Below are 15,515 nucleotides of genomic sequence, written 5' to 3'. Positions count from 1 at the left end.
CTACTTTTAGGAAAACTGCATTCAGGCAAACTGTTAGTGACGTTAGTGGGAGTTTTACTTGAATAAGTCATATACAATTAGAACAGCAAGTGGGTCCTATTTCAAGTAATAGGAACAGAAATGATGAGCATCTGCTGTGGCTGAAATTTGCAGTGCCCAGTGTTTTACACTGCCTTGAATCTTAAAGGAGAGGCCTTTAAAACTCCCCAAAACATTTTCCTAAATAGCAGCAACCAGATGTAATTCTGTTAGTGTACTGGGTAAGGTGTACACTGTATGTAAAGGTACAGGTGCATATCGAAAGGAAGATACTTGCGACTATTATTTTTGTCTTTTTAAAAGCTTTTATAATGTATTTGTATTATGGCTTTTGTATAGTGCTCTAAGCACCTGGCCTGGGGTCGCTTCATAAATATCATTATTGTTATACTATTATCTCATTGTTTACTTGTATTCCTTTGTCTGTCTGTATCTATCTGTTCTTTTGTTTTATACTTAGAAGGTAAGCCCCTTGGGGGAGGGAACATCTTTTTGTTCTGTGTTTGTACAGCAACTAGCAATGGGGACCTGGCATGGGTGGCGGGCATAATAGGCCAGGGGAGGCTAAGCCTCCCCAAACAGCCTGGTCCATGGCCCCACCTGTTCTCTGCCCCGAGGCCTTGCTTCCGCTCTTCCCCCATGCCCTGCCTGCCTTGCTCCTCTTCCTGCCCCTGCTCCAACACTCCCCCCTGAGGCCCGTCCTCGCTCTGCCCCTTCCTCCGAGGCGCCCATCACCCGCTGCTTGCCGAGTTGCTCCTATCCTCCAACCCTCCTCCCCCAAGGACCCCCTGCTCTCTGCTCGCTGCAAAGGAGAGGAGTGAGCAACGACAGCAAGCGGTGGGCAAGGGGGCCAAGCAGGATCGTGGCCTAGGGCACAGGGGGAGGAGGCTGAGCGGGGGCAGACCTTGGGGCCAAGCAGGGGGTGGGGCCACAGTCTGGGCACCAGGGGAGCTTCCGGCACTCATGCCAGCCTCCCCAAATGCCAGAGCCATGCGCCACAATACAAATAAATAAATAACTAAATACATCATCATACTCTTATATCTATTTGAAATTAAGAGATTTTCCAAGGCAATGCATTTCCTCACAAAGACTAAAATATATTTTTCCCATTTTAACTGAGGTACAAAACAGTTTTAACGCTTTGGATCATGAGATTCCGTGTCTGTTTCGGTTAAATATATTTGGGTAATTTACATAAGTTCAGGATACGTTTTATGACTATACACCATAGCTGTGTAATGTCAAGTGTATAATTTTATACATCTGAGAGGTAATGTTTGCATCTGTCCCACAGAATTGACATTTTACCTCATCTTTGTCAGTGGCGGTTACTTGAAGCACCATTGTCCCATCTGGGGAGTTTTCTGGAACCGAGACCATATAACTTGATTGTGGAAATTCTGGAGGATTGTCATTCAGATCTTGGATAGTAACCAACACTATCGTGTTAGCTGTTTTAAGATCATTGTCCTGCTGAGTAGCCTAGAAAACAGAGTTTAATTCCATGAATTCCATAGACTGATAATATTCACCAACTCCAAGTGATTGGAACAACATGGCAAAATATACTGTTTGGGGCAGGAATTGTCTTTTATTCTGTGCTTTACAGTACCCAGCACAATGGGACCGCAATCCTGACTGGCCCCCTTGTCACAGCTATAATACAAATTAATGCTGCTGATTATTAACAACAATAGTAACAATAATAACCTCCAATTTTATTTTATGAAATTCAAACTCTTAATATTCAACATGCTCTGCTGTAATATGATCATTACCTTAATCTCAACAGTAAGGAAGGAGCAATTCTCTCTGTCAATTGGGGTCTTTAATTCCAGCACTCCACTGTCAGCCTCAATTGAGAAAGTGCTGTGGTAACCTGGAGGGTCCACTGGAATGAAAACAAGATGCTATCGGCTAGTGCAAATAAATCCTATCTGCAGAACTGATCCAGTCCTGGTGTAATTCTGGTGTCCTCTCAGGTATGCCAAAATGTACCAGACATTATAGATGGGAAGAAGCTTCCATGAGAACTGCCATTGTCCTTTAAAAAAATCTTATGAAGCACACTTGGATTCCAAGGGCCTCCCATTATTTCCATTTTCTTTCCCTCAAGGACTGTGCTTTGTAATGACTCCTTCTGCAGCAAGAAACCTGGACATGACCCTCTTGGGAGACTGGGCCTCTTTCAAAGCCCACTGAAGAGAATGGGAGGGTTTTCACTGGGTGCAATGAGTTTTGAATCAGGCCCCTTGCTTGGGCTTTCTCCTGCTGGGGTCAGAGTGAGCCCATAGGAACTGAGAAGCCAAACATGGGCCTCCTGTGTGACAAAGCATTGCACTCCCACAAGGCTACTAGAGCAGCCTGATTAAATCAGACATCAGACAAATTCTCTTGTAGGAAAAGAGCTGCAAGAAGCCATGTGACAGGCAATCACATTGCTGTGAACAAGTCTCAAATGTTGGCACAGTAAACATTGGCTTTGCATCCTCCATGCATTCATCAGGATCACTTCCACCTTGCCCAATTGCTTGCACTCAGCACTCTATTTCTTTTTTTATTTGTAAGGTGAATTTTATGCATGTGAAAGGTGTCAGATTGAGTGAGCCGACGACTGGAAACCTCTATTTGTCCATGGAGCAGGTACAGCATTGCACTAGTAGTGTACACAGCTCCCCACTACCCCACCCATCTACTTCAACCCTCCGCTGGAGGAACCACCTCTGGGACTAAAAGAGACGCCCATTTTTCAAAAGTTAGACTCCAGCGGTAAAGCACCTAGATGAGTTAGGAGAAGGGCTAATCAGGAAACAGTTTTCCCATCCTGCGAGAATTTTCAAGATTTCAAAAATGTTTCCCATCCTGCACTGGGACAAAAAGTTGAAATCTCATAAAATTTTATGAACAACAAACTGAAAAACATTTTGGTTTGGGTCCAATGAAACATTTTAGTTTGATAATTTTGAAATGTTTCATTTCAATTTTGCCCTTTTTAAAAAAAATTAATAGAAACTACATTAAATTTTGAAACAAAAAGCCATTTCGAACCAAATCCCTGAAACTTTTAACTTCAAAAATGTTGAACCAGGACCTTTCAACAATTTAAAAACTTTTTTCCCAACATTCCTTCAAACTGGGTAATTTGTCATAATCTACCCTTTCCCATGATCAGTTTAGGTTTTGACTAGTCAGCATTTTTGGCAAAAAACATTCAGTGGAAAAATTCCCAACCTGTTCTACTTAGGAACGTAAATCCCATGGATTTTCAATAGGGTTTGGTCTCCTAAGTAGTTAAGTTAGTTTTGAAAACGGGACTTATCTGTCTAAGTCACTTAGGCCTTACAATGCTGAGCAGAGCAATGCCTTGTGGTGCTTTTGAAAATCCCACTAGGTTTCTATCTGCATCTTTAGGTAGGTAGATACCTTTTAAAATCTGGCCCTAAGTTCCATTTTCAACAGGCTCTTAAGTCACATATATGCTTTTGAAAATTGCACCCTACACATGGCTCAGAAGTATGTTATTTTTACTTACAAATCAGCATTTTAAATATCGATGTGTATGTGGAGAAAGCTATAACCTGCCTGTTCACTGCACTTCATTATCATCATCTTCACTGGTCTTAGCATAATAGGCAACTGCTTGAATTTATGCATCCAGCAGAGAATAAAGACTCTTACCATGTTGGATGCTGTACGATACTTTTTCATTTATACCTATGTCTCCATCTTTAGCAACAATCTTCTCTGGGAGAGTAGGCAGAGTGCCAGTCTGGAAAAGGTGATTTGCAACAGTACATCACTGAAGACTTTTTAAAATCATAGAATCATAGAATCATAGAATATCAGGGTTGGAAGGGACCCCAGAAGGTCATCTAGTCCAACCCCCTGCTCGAAGCAGGACCAAGTCCCAGTTAAATCATCCCAGCCAGGGCTTTGTCAAGCCTGACCTTAAAAACCTCTAAGGAAGGAGATTCTACCACCTCCCTAGGTAACGCATTCCAGTGTTTCACCACCCTCTTAGTGAAAAAGTTTTTCCTAATATCCAATCTAAACCTCCCCCATTGCAACTTGAGACCATTACTCCTCGTTCTGTCATCTGCTACCATTGAGAACAGTCTAGAGCCATCCTCTTTGGAACCCCCTTTCAGGTAGTTGAAAGCAGCTATCAAATCCCCCCTCATTCTTCTCTTCTGCAGACTAAACAATCCCAGCTCCCTCAGCTTCTCCTCATAAGTCATGTGCTCTAGACCCCTAATCATTTTTGTTGCCCTTCGCTGGACTCTCTCCAATTTATCCACATCCTTCTTGTAGTGTGGGGCCCAAAACTGGACACAGTACTCCAGATGAGGCCTCACCAGTGTCGAATAGAGGGGAACGATCACGTCCCTCGATCTGCTCGCTATGCCCCTACTTATACATCCCAAAATGCCATTGGCCTTCTTGGCAACAAGGGCACACTGCTGACTCATATCCAGCTTCTCGTCCACTGTCACCCCTAGGTCCTTTTCCGCAGAACTGCTGCCTAGCCATTCGGTCCCTAGTCTGTAGCGGTGCATTGGATTCTTCCATCCTAAGTGCAGGACCCTGCACTTATCCTTATTGAACCTCATCAGATTTCTTTTGGCCCAAACCTCCAATTTGTCTAGGTCCTTCTGTATCCTATCCCTCCCCTCCAGCGTATCTACCACTCCTCCCAGTTTAGTATCATCCGCAAATTTGCTGAGAGTGCAATCCACACCATCCTCCAGATCATTTATGAAGATATTGAACAAAACCGGCCCCAGGACCGACCCCTGGGGCACTCCACTTGACACCGGCTGCCAACTAGACATGGAGCCATTGATCACTACCCGTTGAGCCCGACAATCTAGCCAGCTTTCTACCCACCTTATAGTGCATTCATCCAGCCCATACTTCCTTAACTTGCTGACAAGAATACTGTGGGAGACCGTGTCAAAAGCTTTGCTAAAGTCAAGAAACAATACATCCACTGCTTTCCCTTCATCCACAGAACCAGTAATCTCATCATAAAAGGCGATTAGATTAGTCAGGCATGACCTTCCCTTGGTGAATCCATGCTGACTGTTCCTGATCACTTTCCTCTCATGTAAGTGCTTCAGGATTGATTCTTTGAGGACCTGCTCCATGATTTTTCCAGGGACTGAGGTGAGGCTGACTGGCCTGTAGTTCCCAGGATCCTCCTTCTTCCCTTTTTTAAAGATTGGCACTACATTAGCCTTTTTCCAGTCATCCGGGACTTCCCCCGTTCGCCACGAGTTTTCAAAGATAATGGCCAAGGGCTCTGCAATCACAGCAGCCAATTCCTTCAGCACTCTCGGATGCAACTCGTCCGGCCCCATGGACTTGTGCACGTCCAGCTTTTCTAAATAGTCCCTAACCACCTCTATCTCCACAGAGGGCTGGCCATCTCTTCCCCATTTTGTGATGCCCAGCGCAGCAGTCTGGGAGCTGACCTTGTTAGTGAAAACAGAGGCAAAAAAAGCATTGAGTACATTAGCTTTTTCCACATCCTCTGTCACTAGGTTGCCTCCCTCATTCAGTAAGGGGCCCACACTTTCCTTGGCTTTCTTCTTGTTGCCAACATACCTGAAGAAACCCTTCTTGTTACTCTTGACATCTCTTGCTAGCTGCAGCTCCAGGTGCGATTTGGCCCTCCTGATATCTTTCCTACATGCCCGAGCAATATTTTTATACTCTTCCCTGGTCATATGTCCAACCTTCCACTTCTTGTAAGCTTCTTTTTTATGTTTAAGATCCGCTAGGATTTCACCATTAAGCCAAGCTGGTCGCCTGCCATATTTACTATTCTTTCGACTCATCGGGATGGTTTGTCCCTGTAACCTCAACAGGGATTCCTTGAAATACAGCCAGCTCTCCTGGACTCCCTTCCCCTTCATGTTAGTCCCCCAGGGGATCCTGGCCATCTGTTCCCTGAGGGAGTCGAAGTCTGCTTTCCTGAAGTCCAGGGTCCGTATCCTGCTGCTTACCTTTCTTCCCTGCGTCAGGATCCTGAACTCAACCAACTTATGGTCACTGCCTCCCAGATTCCCATCCACTTTTGCTTCCCCCACTAATTCTACCCGGTTTGTGAGCAGCAGGTCAAGAAAAGCGCCCCCCCTAGTTGGCTCCCCTAGTACTTGCACCAGGAAATTGTCCCCTACGCTTTCCAAAAACTTCCTGGATTGTCTATGCACCGCTGTATTGCTCTCCCAGCAGATATCAGGGAAATTAAAGTCACCCATGAGAATCAGGGCATGCGATCTAGTAGCTTCCTTGAGTTGCCGGAAGAAAGCCTCATCCACCTCATCCCCCTGGTCCGGTGGTCTATAGCAGACTCCCACCACTACATCACTCTTGTTGCACACACTTCTAAACTTAATCCAGAGACACTCAGGTTTTTCCACAGTTTCGTACCGGAGCTCTGAGCAGTCATACTGCTCCCTTACATACAGTGCTACTCCCCCACCTTTTCTGCCCTGCCTGTCGTTCCTGAACAGTTTATAACCATCCATGACTGTACTCCAGTCATGTGAATTATCCCACCAAGTCTCTGTTATTCCAATCACGTCATAGTTCCTTGACATCACCAGGACCTCCAGTTCTCCCTGCTTGTTTCCAAGGCTTTGTGCATTTGTATATAAGCACTTGAGATAACCTGTTGATCGCCCCTCATTCCCAGTATGAGGCAGGAGCCCTCCCCTCACAGACATTCCTGCCTGTGCTATACATGATTGATTTCTAATATTAATTAATAAATTACAATTTTCATCCTGAAAACAAGATTCAAATGTGGCCATAAATCATACATAGTCAGCACTGGAACCTTGACAATATTATGACTCTCTTCCAGTTTTCATGGTGGAAAATTATGAACAAAGCACTTTATGAACAGTATTGTGCCCTTTTAAGGAACATTGGACTACATCAGAGTACTCAGTGATGAAGCTCACATTAAGAATACAGACAATAGCAGTATTACTCATTTCCTGGAAGACAATCTATGTTATAGGGAGCCTCAGTTATAGTCCTAATAAAAGCAGCAATGTGTTTTAAAAAAGGAAAACAGTACAGTGGTTGTAAAATCATGATCATTTTGGACAATGAAAAGGTGAACTTTCTCAGAGTAAACGATATGTATAAGATATGACACTGGATATATGTATGGTTTACTGTACATGAATGCGAAAGTAATGCAAATAAACCATTTTACATTTGTAGTATGTAGTAAAAAGCTGCTACCTTGTTTTCTAGGATTGTTGCTTTGTACATTGATTGATTGAAATAGGAGTTCATTGTATCATAATCCCATACATGAATTAGCAATGATGCTGTGCCGTTGTTGACTCCAAGTTTTTCCTGTATGCCAAAAGGAAAAAGAAAACGAGGAACATTACATCAATGGGACCAGAATCATTCACCTTCCATATGGATAATTCCAGTGGAGGATGTGACAGAATATAGTGATGTGCTTTACCGTATCTGTATCTCTGGTCAAGTAGTTTGATCTTATCTGAGTTTGTCATTTCTAAGAATCCAGATAATTCTCTTGAATAAATATTATTATGTATTATTTTTATAATAGTAGCACCTAGAGGCTCCATTGTGCTAGGCACTGCAAACACACATAACAAAAAGATGGTTCTTTCCCCAAAGGGCATAAAATTTAAGTAAATACACAAATGTTCCCACACTCCAGTCCACAGGGGCAGAAACAGCCAAGGCAGGGACTACTGCACTGGGGTGTAGTGGGGAAAATTAGGCCCAGCCAGGGCCACGTTTGCCCTGAACCCAGAGAGACTCCGCCCACTTTATGGGGGCGCTGGGACCCAGGTGATGTCTTTCCTTCCCACCATGTGGACTTGAAAGAAAGCTGCAAAGAGGAGCCAGCCAAAGACTCCAGCCAGTACGGGCAGAAGCAGCCAAAGCAGGGTCCTTTGGACATTGAGAACTTTCTACAGTTTTGACTGGACTTTCTTGATCCTTTGCTGATTGGCTGTTTGCTCCAACTCACCCCCTCCTCTGCCTTCACAGTCTGTTCATCTCAGTGTTACTCTTCTTATCCTATTCTCCACTTCCTTGTCCACTCACCCCCTTCCCTTCAATGTCCCCTCTCCTTCCATTTAGCTTGTCCTAAATACCCTCCACCTCCAAACAACTGTGGCACTAGCATGCCATTTGCTACCATCTCATTGTTCACGCTGCGTGTTCTGCCCTCTTACCCACCCTGTGTCTGTCTTGTCTATTTAGATTGTAAGCTGTTTAGGGCAGGGACTATCTCCTACTCTGTGTCCATACAGCCCCTAGCACAATGGGGTCACAGTCCATGACGGGGGCTCCTAAGCGTTATGGTAATATAAAATAAATAATAATAGACACATTGGCAAGAATGCCAGATGTCAGTGGATGATGCACACTCAGAAAGGATAAAGGAGCTCGTATAGAGTGGTTAAGTGACTATATGAAGGAATTATGAGCAGTAAAAACATACCATAGACATAATAGATGGATGTCAGGTATCCCGCCACAAATACAACACAGAAATAAATGTATGATATTGTGTGAGTGGACGTTCAGTGGAGAGATCTCTTTCAGAATCTTCTGAGACCTCTGCTCAGGAGCGTGGCCTCAAAGAATGTATAAAAACCTGCAGGAGTTTAGAGGAAGCATGGTCTAATGGTTAAAATATACAACTGGGAGACAAGAGCTCTGGTGTTATTCCTGGCTTTGCCAGAAACTTGCTGTGTGAAATTGGGCAACTCACTCATATTAATCTTTCTGGGCTGCATTGCAAAGACTTCATCCATACTGGTGAAGACAATGGAACTACTCGTATGAATAACTCCTCACGAGTGTAAGGGATTCAGTGATCTGCCCTCTGTACCCGAGCTTCCCTCTCTGGAAAATACTGATATTAATATTTATCTCACAGGGATGCTGTAAGACTCAATACAGTTATGTCTGTAAAGGGCTGTGAGCTCTTCAAATGGAAGTGCTGGAGTCAGGCAAAATATTGGCATTGTATCTCTTCCTATCAGATAGGTATTTCTCAGATCTAGATCTAACTGAGATCTAGAAAATCTAGTGGGAATTAGCAACCTGTGAAGCTGAGACACAGTTACGTACTGGAGAAAGTGGTTCATCCTGCACATGGGATGTATTCTTAATGTGGCATACCTTAGCTTGTACCGTTAGATTGAAACTGTTGATCTTCTTGTATTCCAAAACTTTTTTCAGCGTGATGTTCCCATCCCCTTCCTTTATGTGAAAGTAATCAGAGTTTGGACCCTATTAAATGAATTAGTTATATGGTTCACATGGATTTGTACAATTGTTAGAAAAAATGCATGCTTTTTTCTTTCACCACTTTCCTTACTGGACATCGTCCCATCATCAGGGAATGAGCAAACCCCACCCCATCATGCTGTAAGATACTAGTTTCCCCCTAACAGATTCCATCTTTTCTGTTGGCACACGCTTGTATTGCACAGCTGACAGGAGGCAAAACAGAATAGGTGAATAAGTGGAACAACGTGCCCTTCTGACCCACTATTTATGGAACTGGCAGAGCCACTCAAAATTCTTTGACCCACAGAAACAGAGCACTTCCCCCTTCTTGCAGAACAGTATCCATCTTTCTGTTCAGTCCCATGTGATGGGAACATTTAGCGTCTGATCTGAATTCACTGAAGTGGAAAATCTGCTATTGGCTATAGTAGGAGCAGGATCCTAAACCATAGCCCCATTGCAGCAGTGCTTCAGAGGCAGCCAGCACAAAGTATTATGGGATGCATTTTGGAATTAGGTGTACCAGCTGCTGCTACTGCTGCATACAGCTGAACAGAAACAAGGGGCCTTTGTGCAGGGCAGACCTAGGTGGAAAGAATCTCCACATCTGGAGAATAGAGCTTATGGACTGACCTATTGGTGAGTGACAGCCATGGTCTCGGAGCTATTCTGTTCCCTTCTTTACTGAGCTCTGTCAGTGTCTGCTGTAGAAGGCAGTCACCTACTTAGCTTACATCACATCTGCAAGGCAAGATCACTAGTCTCCCTTCTTGTCTCTGTAACCAACATGCCATAGTTTCATAATCTCAAACTAATTTATGACAAAAAGTAATGTGTAACATGATGGATGCATCCGATGAAGTGAGCTGTAGCTCACGAAAGCTTATGCTCAAATAAATTGGTTAGTCTCTAAGGTGCCACAAGTACTCCTTTTCTTTTTGCGAATACAGACTAACACGGCTGCTACTCTGAAACATGATGGAAATAAGAGAAGATATCATGCTTTACAATACTGTTATTAGATCAACATTGGCATTAAAAATGTCACATCTGCATAACTGATTAGTAACTCTCTCTCTTGGAAAATTACAATGCACAAGGCATCACATAATGTTTCCTCATCTGCATCACCAAAGGAAAACAGACAAGACAAAACTCAGAGCTTCTTTGGAATTCCCATGATGGGGAGTCAGCTGTGAAGTGGCTCCTTCTTAGCCTTTTCTACTTGTAAGTATTGAAATCAATTAAATTAATCAGTTCAGACAGCAAAGGCCAGATCCACAGCTGGTATAATTTGATGTAGCCCCACTGACTTCAATTTACACCAGCTAAGGATCTGGCCTTATATGTCAAAGGTCTAAAATGCACTGCCAATTAATAGAAACGTTCTGAAAACCCTTAAATATTATATAGTAAAAGAGCAGATTATTTCAATCACAGTCATTGAATCTCTAAAGCTTTACTTCTTAGAAGCTGTGTACATTACTGTGACTAAGAGAAATGTTCTCTTTGCAATCACATTAATTTCCACCGCATTAACGGGTGTAGTATTTAAAGCACTACGTAACACACATGTTTTAACTTGTCAGGGGTTCTCCTTGTAAGTTTATTTCCCTGCTTAAATAAAGGAAGTTGTTTGCATAATTTGGCAATCAGAATAATAATTTTGTGATACATTAGTTTCACTCTATGAGGTTCTCTCTTTGGCAGTAAAAGACTGACAAAAAAGTGTGAAAGAACAACTAACTATGAGGGGAGGCAATGAATCTAGTGGTTAAAGCAGAACTTAACCAAGTTGACTTAACCTCTCTGTGTCTCAATTTCCTCGTTTGTAAAAAGGTCATGATAATTAGAACTTGATGAATACCTCAAAACATTTGCAGAGTATTTGCTTGAATAAAAAAATTCCTCAAGTTTCTTCAGCTGTGCTTGTGCCCCCTTTGCAGCAGTTTTCCATAAATATTATAGAAAATGGGTTTAGTGGCGGAAATGCTTTCAGAAAAACTGAATATTACAGAATATCCGTGGACAGTAGATCTTGAACTGCCAGTATTCACACTAGAAAACTGAGTCTAAGAGTTACACTCATCCAAGCAAGGAACAAAAACAATACAATGTGTCCTATGTATCCGATCAAAACAAACCAACATAACTTGAATTTTTAATATTGAGCAATTGCAAAGCATGGCTCACAGACCATCTCCATACAAAGGGCCAGATCCTCAGCTGGTGTAAATGTCATAGCTCCATCGACTTGGACTGAGCTACAATGATTTACACAAGTTAAGGACCCTGACCCAAAGAACTTTTCATAACAATGATTCCCCAAACAATTTTGGATAACAAAAGGATAAAAGAAAATCATAAGCTGCTCATGGACAACGGATTAAGAAAAATAGAGGCTACATTTCTCTGACAAATTATTCACTATGAATTATTTCGTTCCATTGGGCAGGTAGAGGACCATGTAAAAGCGGCTGACTGAAAGAATCCCTGTGTCGAACAGTACCCAGAGAGAGCAAACCTCTGGGTGGGGATAGCAAAGATGGCTTTAAGATCCTAGGCCAGCTGTGTACCAGGCTGGTCCCCTGGCATAGGTTAGAACAGCTTTCAGCCTGTTGTAACTTGTGCTTGCTCAACTGGCTGATCCGTAGGGCATAGGAAACCCCTGGTCAGACCCCACATCTTCCTACACTGACCACAGGGTGGGGGTTGGAGTAGGAGCTGTTTTGCTAGCTTTTTTGTCCCTGGATGATCCCCTTACACTATGGTAATCCTTCTGATGCTGGCTTTTGGCACCTTTTCAGTGGTAATACTGTGCAGCATGGTGACAGGACAGTCCAGGACCTGGTGTGTATTTGAATTATTAAAGATAGCTTGATATTCAGAATCTATGAGAAATGAAAGGCACTTACCAAAAGACTGTAACTAATGATGCTGAAATCAGGTGTCAGATCTTTATCCTGAGCTTCCACTTTTATTACTGTCAGATTTACTTCAGTTGCCTAGATGAAACAAAGAACATCAGAAGTCTAAGTCTCAAATTCTTCCCTCTTCCTTCCTTACTCCCGGAAGGAAATAATCTTCAGCACCCCCTTTGCAGGTACAAATCACTCCTCCCAACATGTGCTAACTCAGCTCCACTTATCAGCATGTCGAGGGCTCTGCCCATTCCCCATCCCATCCACCTGCTCAGGCAGGGAATACTGTGCATGCAGCCCCTGCTCACCTCTCCAAGCCCCAGCCAAGATTAGGGGAAGCTACACAAGAATTTGTGGGGTACTTTCTTCATCTAACTTCTCTGAGTGGATGCATTAGGGCCAGATATGATCTGGCCCCAAAATAGTAATTAAAAAAATCAAGATTTCTTTAACACTTGCTATGTGTGACCATAAACATCATTTCCTACCTCTGATATTGAAACGCTGTAGTGGGTTTGCAGAAATACTGGAGAATTGTCATTTATATCATTTAAGAATAATTTACGTGCATTCTTCAGTTTTTCATTCTTAATAATGGAAACAAAAGATATTTAGCAAGAGCAGCTGGGAATGGCCAACAATTGTCGTACGTGTCATCATATCAAACAGTAGCTTCAAAGGGACACAAAAGATGTTCTTTCAGTTTCAAACGTTTATTTAACACATGGCACTCCCAATGTAACTCAGCAGTGAAAAAGAAGACTAGCATTGCTTATTAAGCTGGTGACAGGTTTGTGAAAGTTGCTTTATTTTTAAAACTTGTATTCGGTTTCACAAAGACAATATTTTTATTCAACTTGGTAGCTTTAAAACAAATATATGTTCTGTTATATGCTCTAACAATTCTCAAGAAAATATCTGCCAAAGGGTAGCGCTATTGGGAAAATAACAATCACTTAATTATGTTACACTTAGAAGGGGAAATAATTCTGTAGATATATAATGCCTTTTACTTACTATCCCAGTCCTTTGGCAAAAAATATCATAAAAAAGGTAGCTGTTCTGGAAAAAAAAAAGAAAGAAACATTTACTAAATCATTTGTTCTTGATCATTCTTATTATCCATGAAGTTATAATACAATTGTTGATATGTGTTTCTGTCAATAAATAAATAGCAATATGATCCAAAAATATTGTTGGCATCTGGCTCCACAGTCACGGCATACGTGGTGGTGGGATTTTTACAGTACAATATCTTAGCTAATTTTCCTATTTGAATAAATTATGTTAAAAATCTTTTTTCTTGTACTGCAGAGAACCTATTACAATGGATTTATTGTCATTTTTAATTGGATGCCATTCAACAACCTTTAATATGCACCCACACCATTCCCAATATTAGTGCCTCCGATTAGTGGCATAAAATTGGCATGTAAATATTTGTATTTGTTTGAAAAAAAAATCTGAATGTGAAATAAGATTAAAGTTTGTTGGTAAAAATCAATTATTACATGAACTGGAAGCCTTGTTTTTAAAACATATACTCGTTAAAGTGCCATTTTATTCTGAAAAGTACAAATGGGCCTCTTCTGCTCTCTCTCTAGATTCAGAGGCATATCTGCTAACTTCAGTGACAAAACCACATTATTATTGCTTTATGTATTCCTATTCACCCTGCAGAGCTAGCCTGGGAGAAAGATGGGGGTTCTAGCCCTTCTATACATCACCAACAGAAGCCAATTAAACTATTCAAATGTGAGAAGTTAAGCATGTGTATAAATGTTTGTAGGATCAGAGCCTCCATTCTAATTAGTTATATCTTTTCCATCCCTCTTTGAAGGCGTGTTGTATAAATTTTAATAGAATAAATGGGACCAGAGAGTTAAAGGTGTTATTGTGACCTTGTTACTGTACAACACTAATAGCTGTAAATTGGGGTAAATCTGAAGGCTCAATTATTACAACAGGCAGTGCGGTTGCACAGGTTTCATTGAGGCTACAATTTGAAGATGTGGGAAGACTGGTCCTAATTTAGCCTGCAGGACTTTTATTACTGTTGATGATGCATAAGAAGGAAAAACTCCAGCTGAGTTTGCTGGGCTGGCCGTTACAGAAAACTGCTTATTGCTTGTAAACCAAGGCATTTAATCAAGAAATCTTTGAGAGACGGACCAGGAAGCCCAGGATGCTTTTTACTGAGTCACTTTTTGGTGTACAGCCCCGCTCAGAGGGTAGCTGAGCACTTTAAATGTGTATAGCCTTTTACCCTTTGAACTGTCAAAAAAATTACACCTAAGCCTTAAATGTGATCAACAGGTTACCTCAAGGGTGTCAGCGTCCAGTGGCTTAGTAGTCCTCACGGTTGCATTATTAGATCCAGGAGTGAATAACAGCTCCACATACTGTTAGTGTTCTGGGAATATGTTTCCTCCTAATGTCAAAATCACATTTGGTGGAATACTTTTAATCCATTCAATGTCCCCTATAAGGAAAATATAGTAAAATTGTTTGCTTTATTATAAATAAATGCATTGGTTCATTTCAATCCTTACATTTTGACATAATACATCAACTATGGATTTTTGATAATATTACTTGCTGAAAAAGTGTGATATATTTTTAAGGCAGAATTTATACAAATTCCATAACTTGTAATTAAATCATTAATGAATGAGATATAAATCAATAACTTCCTAATGTACAGACCTGTATTCTGAATAGTTTTATAGCTTTTCAGCCATTCAAAACCACTTTTATTCTATTATATACTAGTAGTCTATGGATACTGTGCCCACAACTAAGAAAACAATGTAATTTCCCCCTAGATTTACTGGAGATGCCAAGTTTAGTTAGATGTTTAGGCCCTCATCCTGCAACGTCTACTGTGGGAGCAGATTCCTGCATGCTCGGGGAGCACCACCAACATCACTGGAACTCCGTGTGGGCCCACATGGAACAAGTTGCAGGAAGAGGGAGCTGGGTTTGAAATCCTCTCCTCCACCAATGTTTGGGGGCATTTCAGATCTAATGGTTCAGCCTATTACGCAGATGGGGCCCGATACAGATCTAGATTCAGGTTCAAGCTCTGAATCCCCACCCCATTGTTTTGGGTTGTTGAAGTTGGGGTTTTGGTGCTGGATAGCATCTCCATATCACAAATCTTTCCTCCACCCTATAACATACAGAAAAGTAAAACCCTGAAATCAGTGTGTATGCTCACCTAGACTCCCCCCACCCCAGCCACTT

The 15,515-nt window shown here is 41.9% G+C and overlaps 1 protein-coding gene across 1 annotated transcript in view; it reads right to left on the bottom strand.

Moving 5' to 3' along the window:
- Positions 1–15,515, bottom strand: part of LOC122465089 (protocadherin Fat 4-like) — an 87,250-nt gene that overhangs the window by 54,867 nt on the left and 16,868 nt on the right. The window contains exons 3-11 of the mRNA XM_043543155.1: positions 14,591–14,751; positions 13,287–13,331; positions 12,758–12,856; positions 12,264–12,353; positions 9,238–9,348; positions 7,303–7,419; positions 3,721–3,811; positions 1,821–1,933; positions 1,351–1,524 (exon numbers count right to left, since the gene is read on the bottom strand). Coding sequence (XP_043399090.1) covers positions 1,351–1,524; positions 1,821–1,933; positions 3,721–3,811; positions 7,303–7,356 — 432 coding nt within the window. The 5' untranslated portion in view covers positions 7,357–7,419; positions 9,238–9,348; positions 12,264–12,353; ... (1 more) ...; positions 13,287–13,331; positions 14,591–14,751. The remainder of the gene's footprint in view (positions 1–1,350; positions 1,525–1,820; positions 1,934–3,720; positions 3,812–7,302; positions 7,420–9,237; positions 9,349–12,263; positions 12,354–12,757; positions 12,857–13,286; positions 13,332–14,590; positions 14,752–15,515) is intronic.

Source organism: Chelonia mydas, chromosome 3 (genome assembly GCF_015237465.2).
Source record: "Chelonia mydas isolate rCheMyd1 chromosome 3, rCheMyd1.pri.v2, whole genome shotgun sequence".
NCBI lineage: Eukaryota > Metazoa > Chordata > Testudines > Cheloniidae > Chelonia > Chelonia mydas.
Note: the sequence above shows the minus strand (reverse complement) of the source record. Positions and strands in the feature narration are given on the sequence as shown.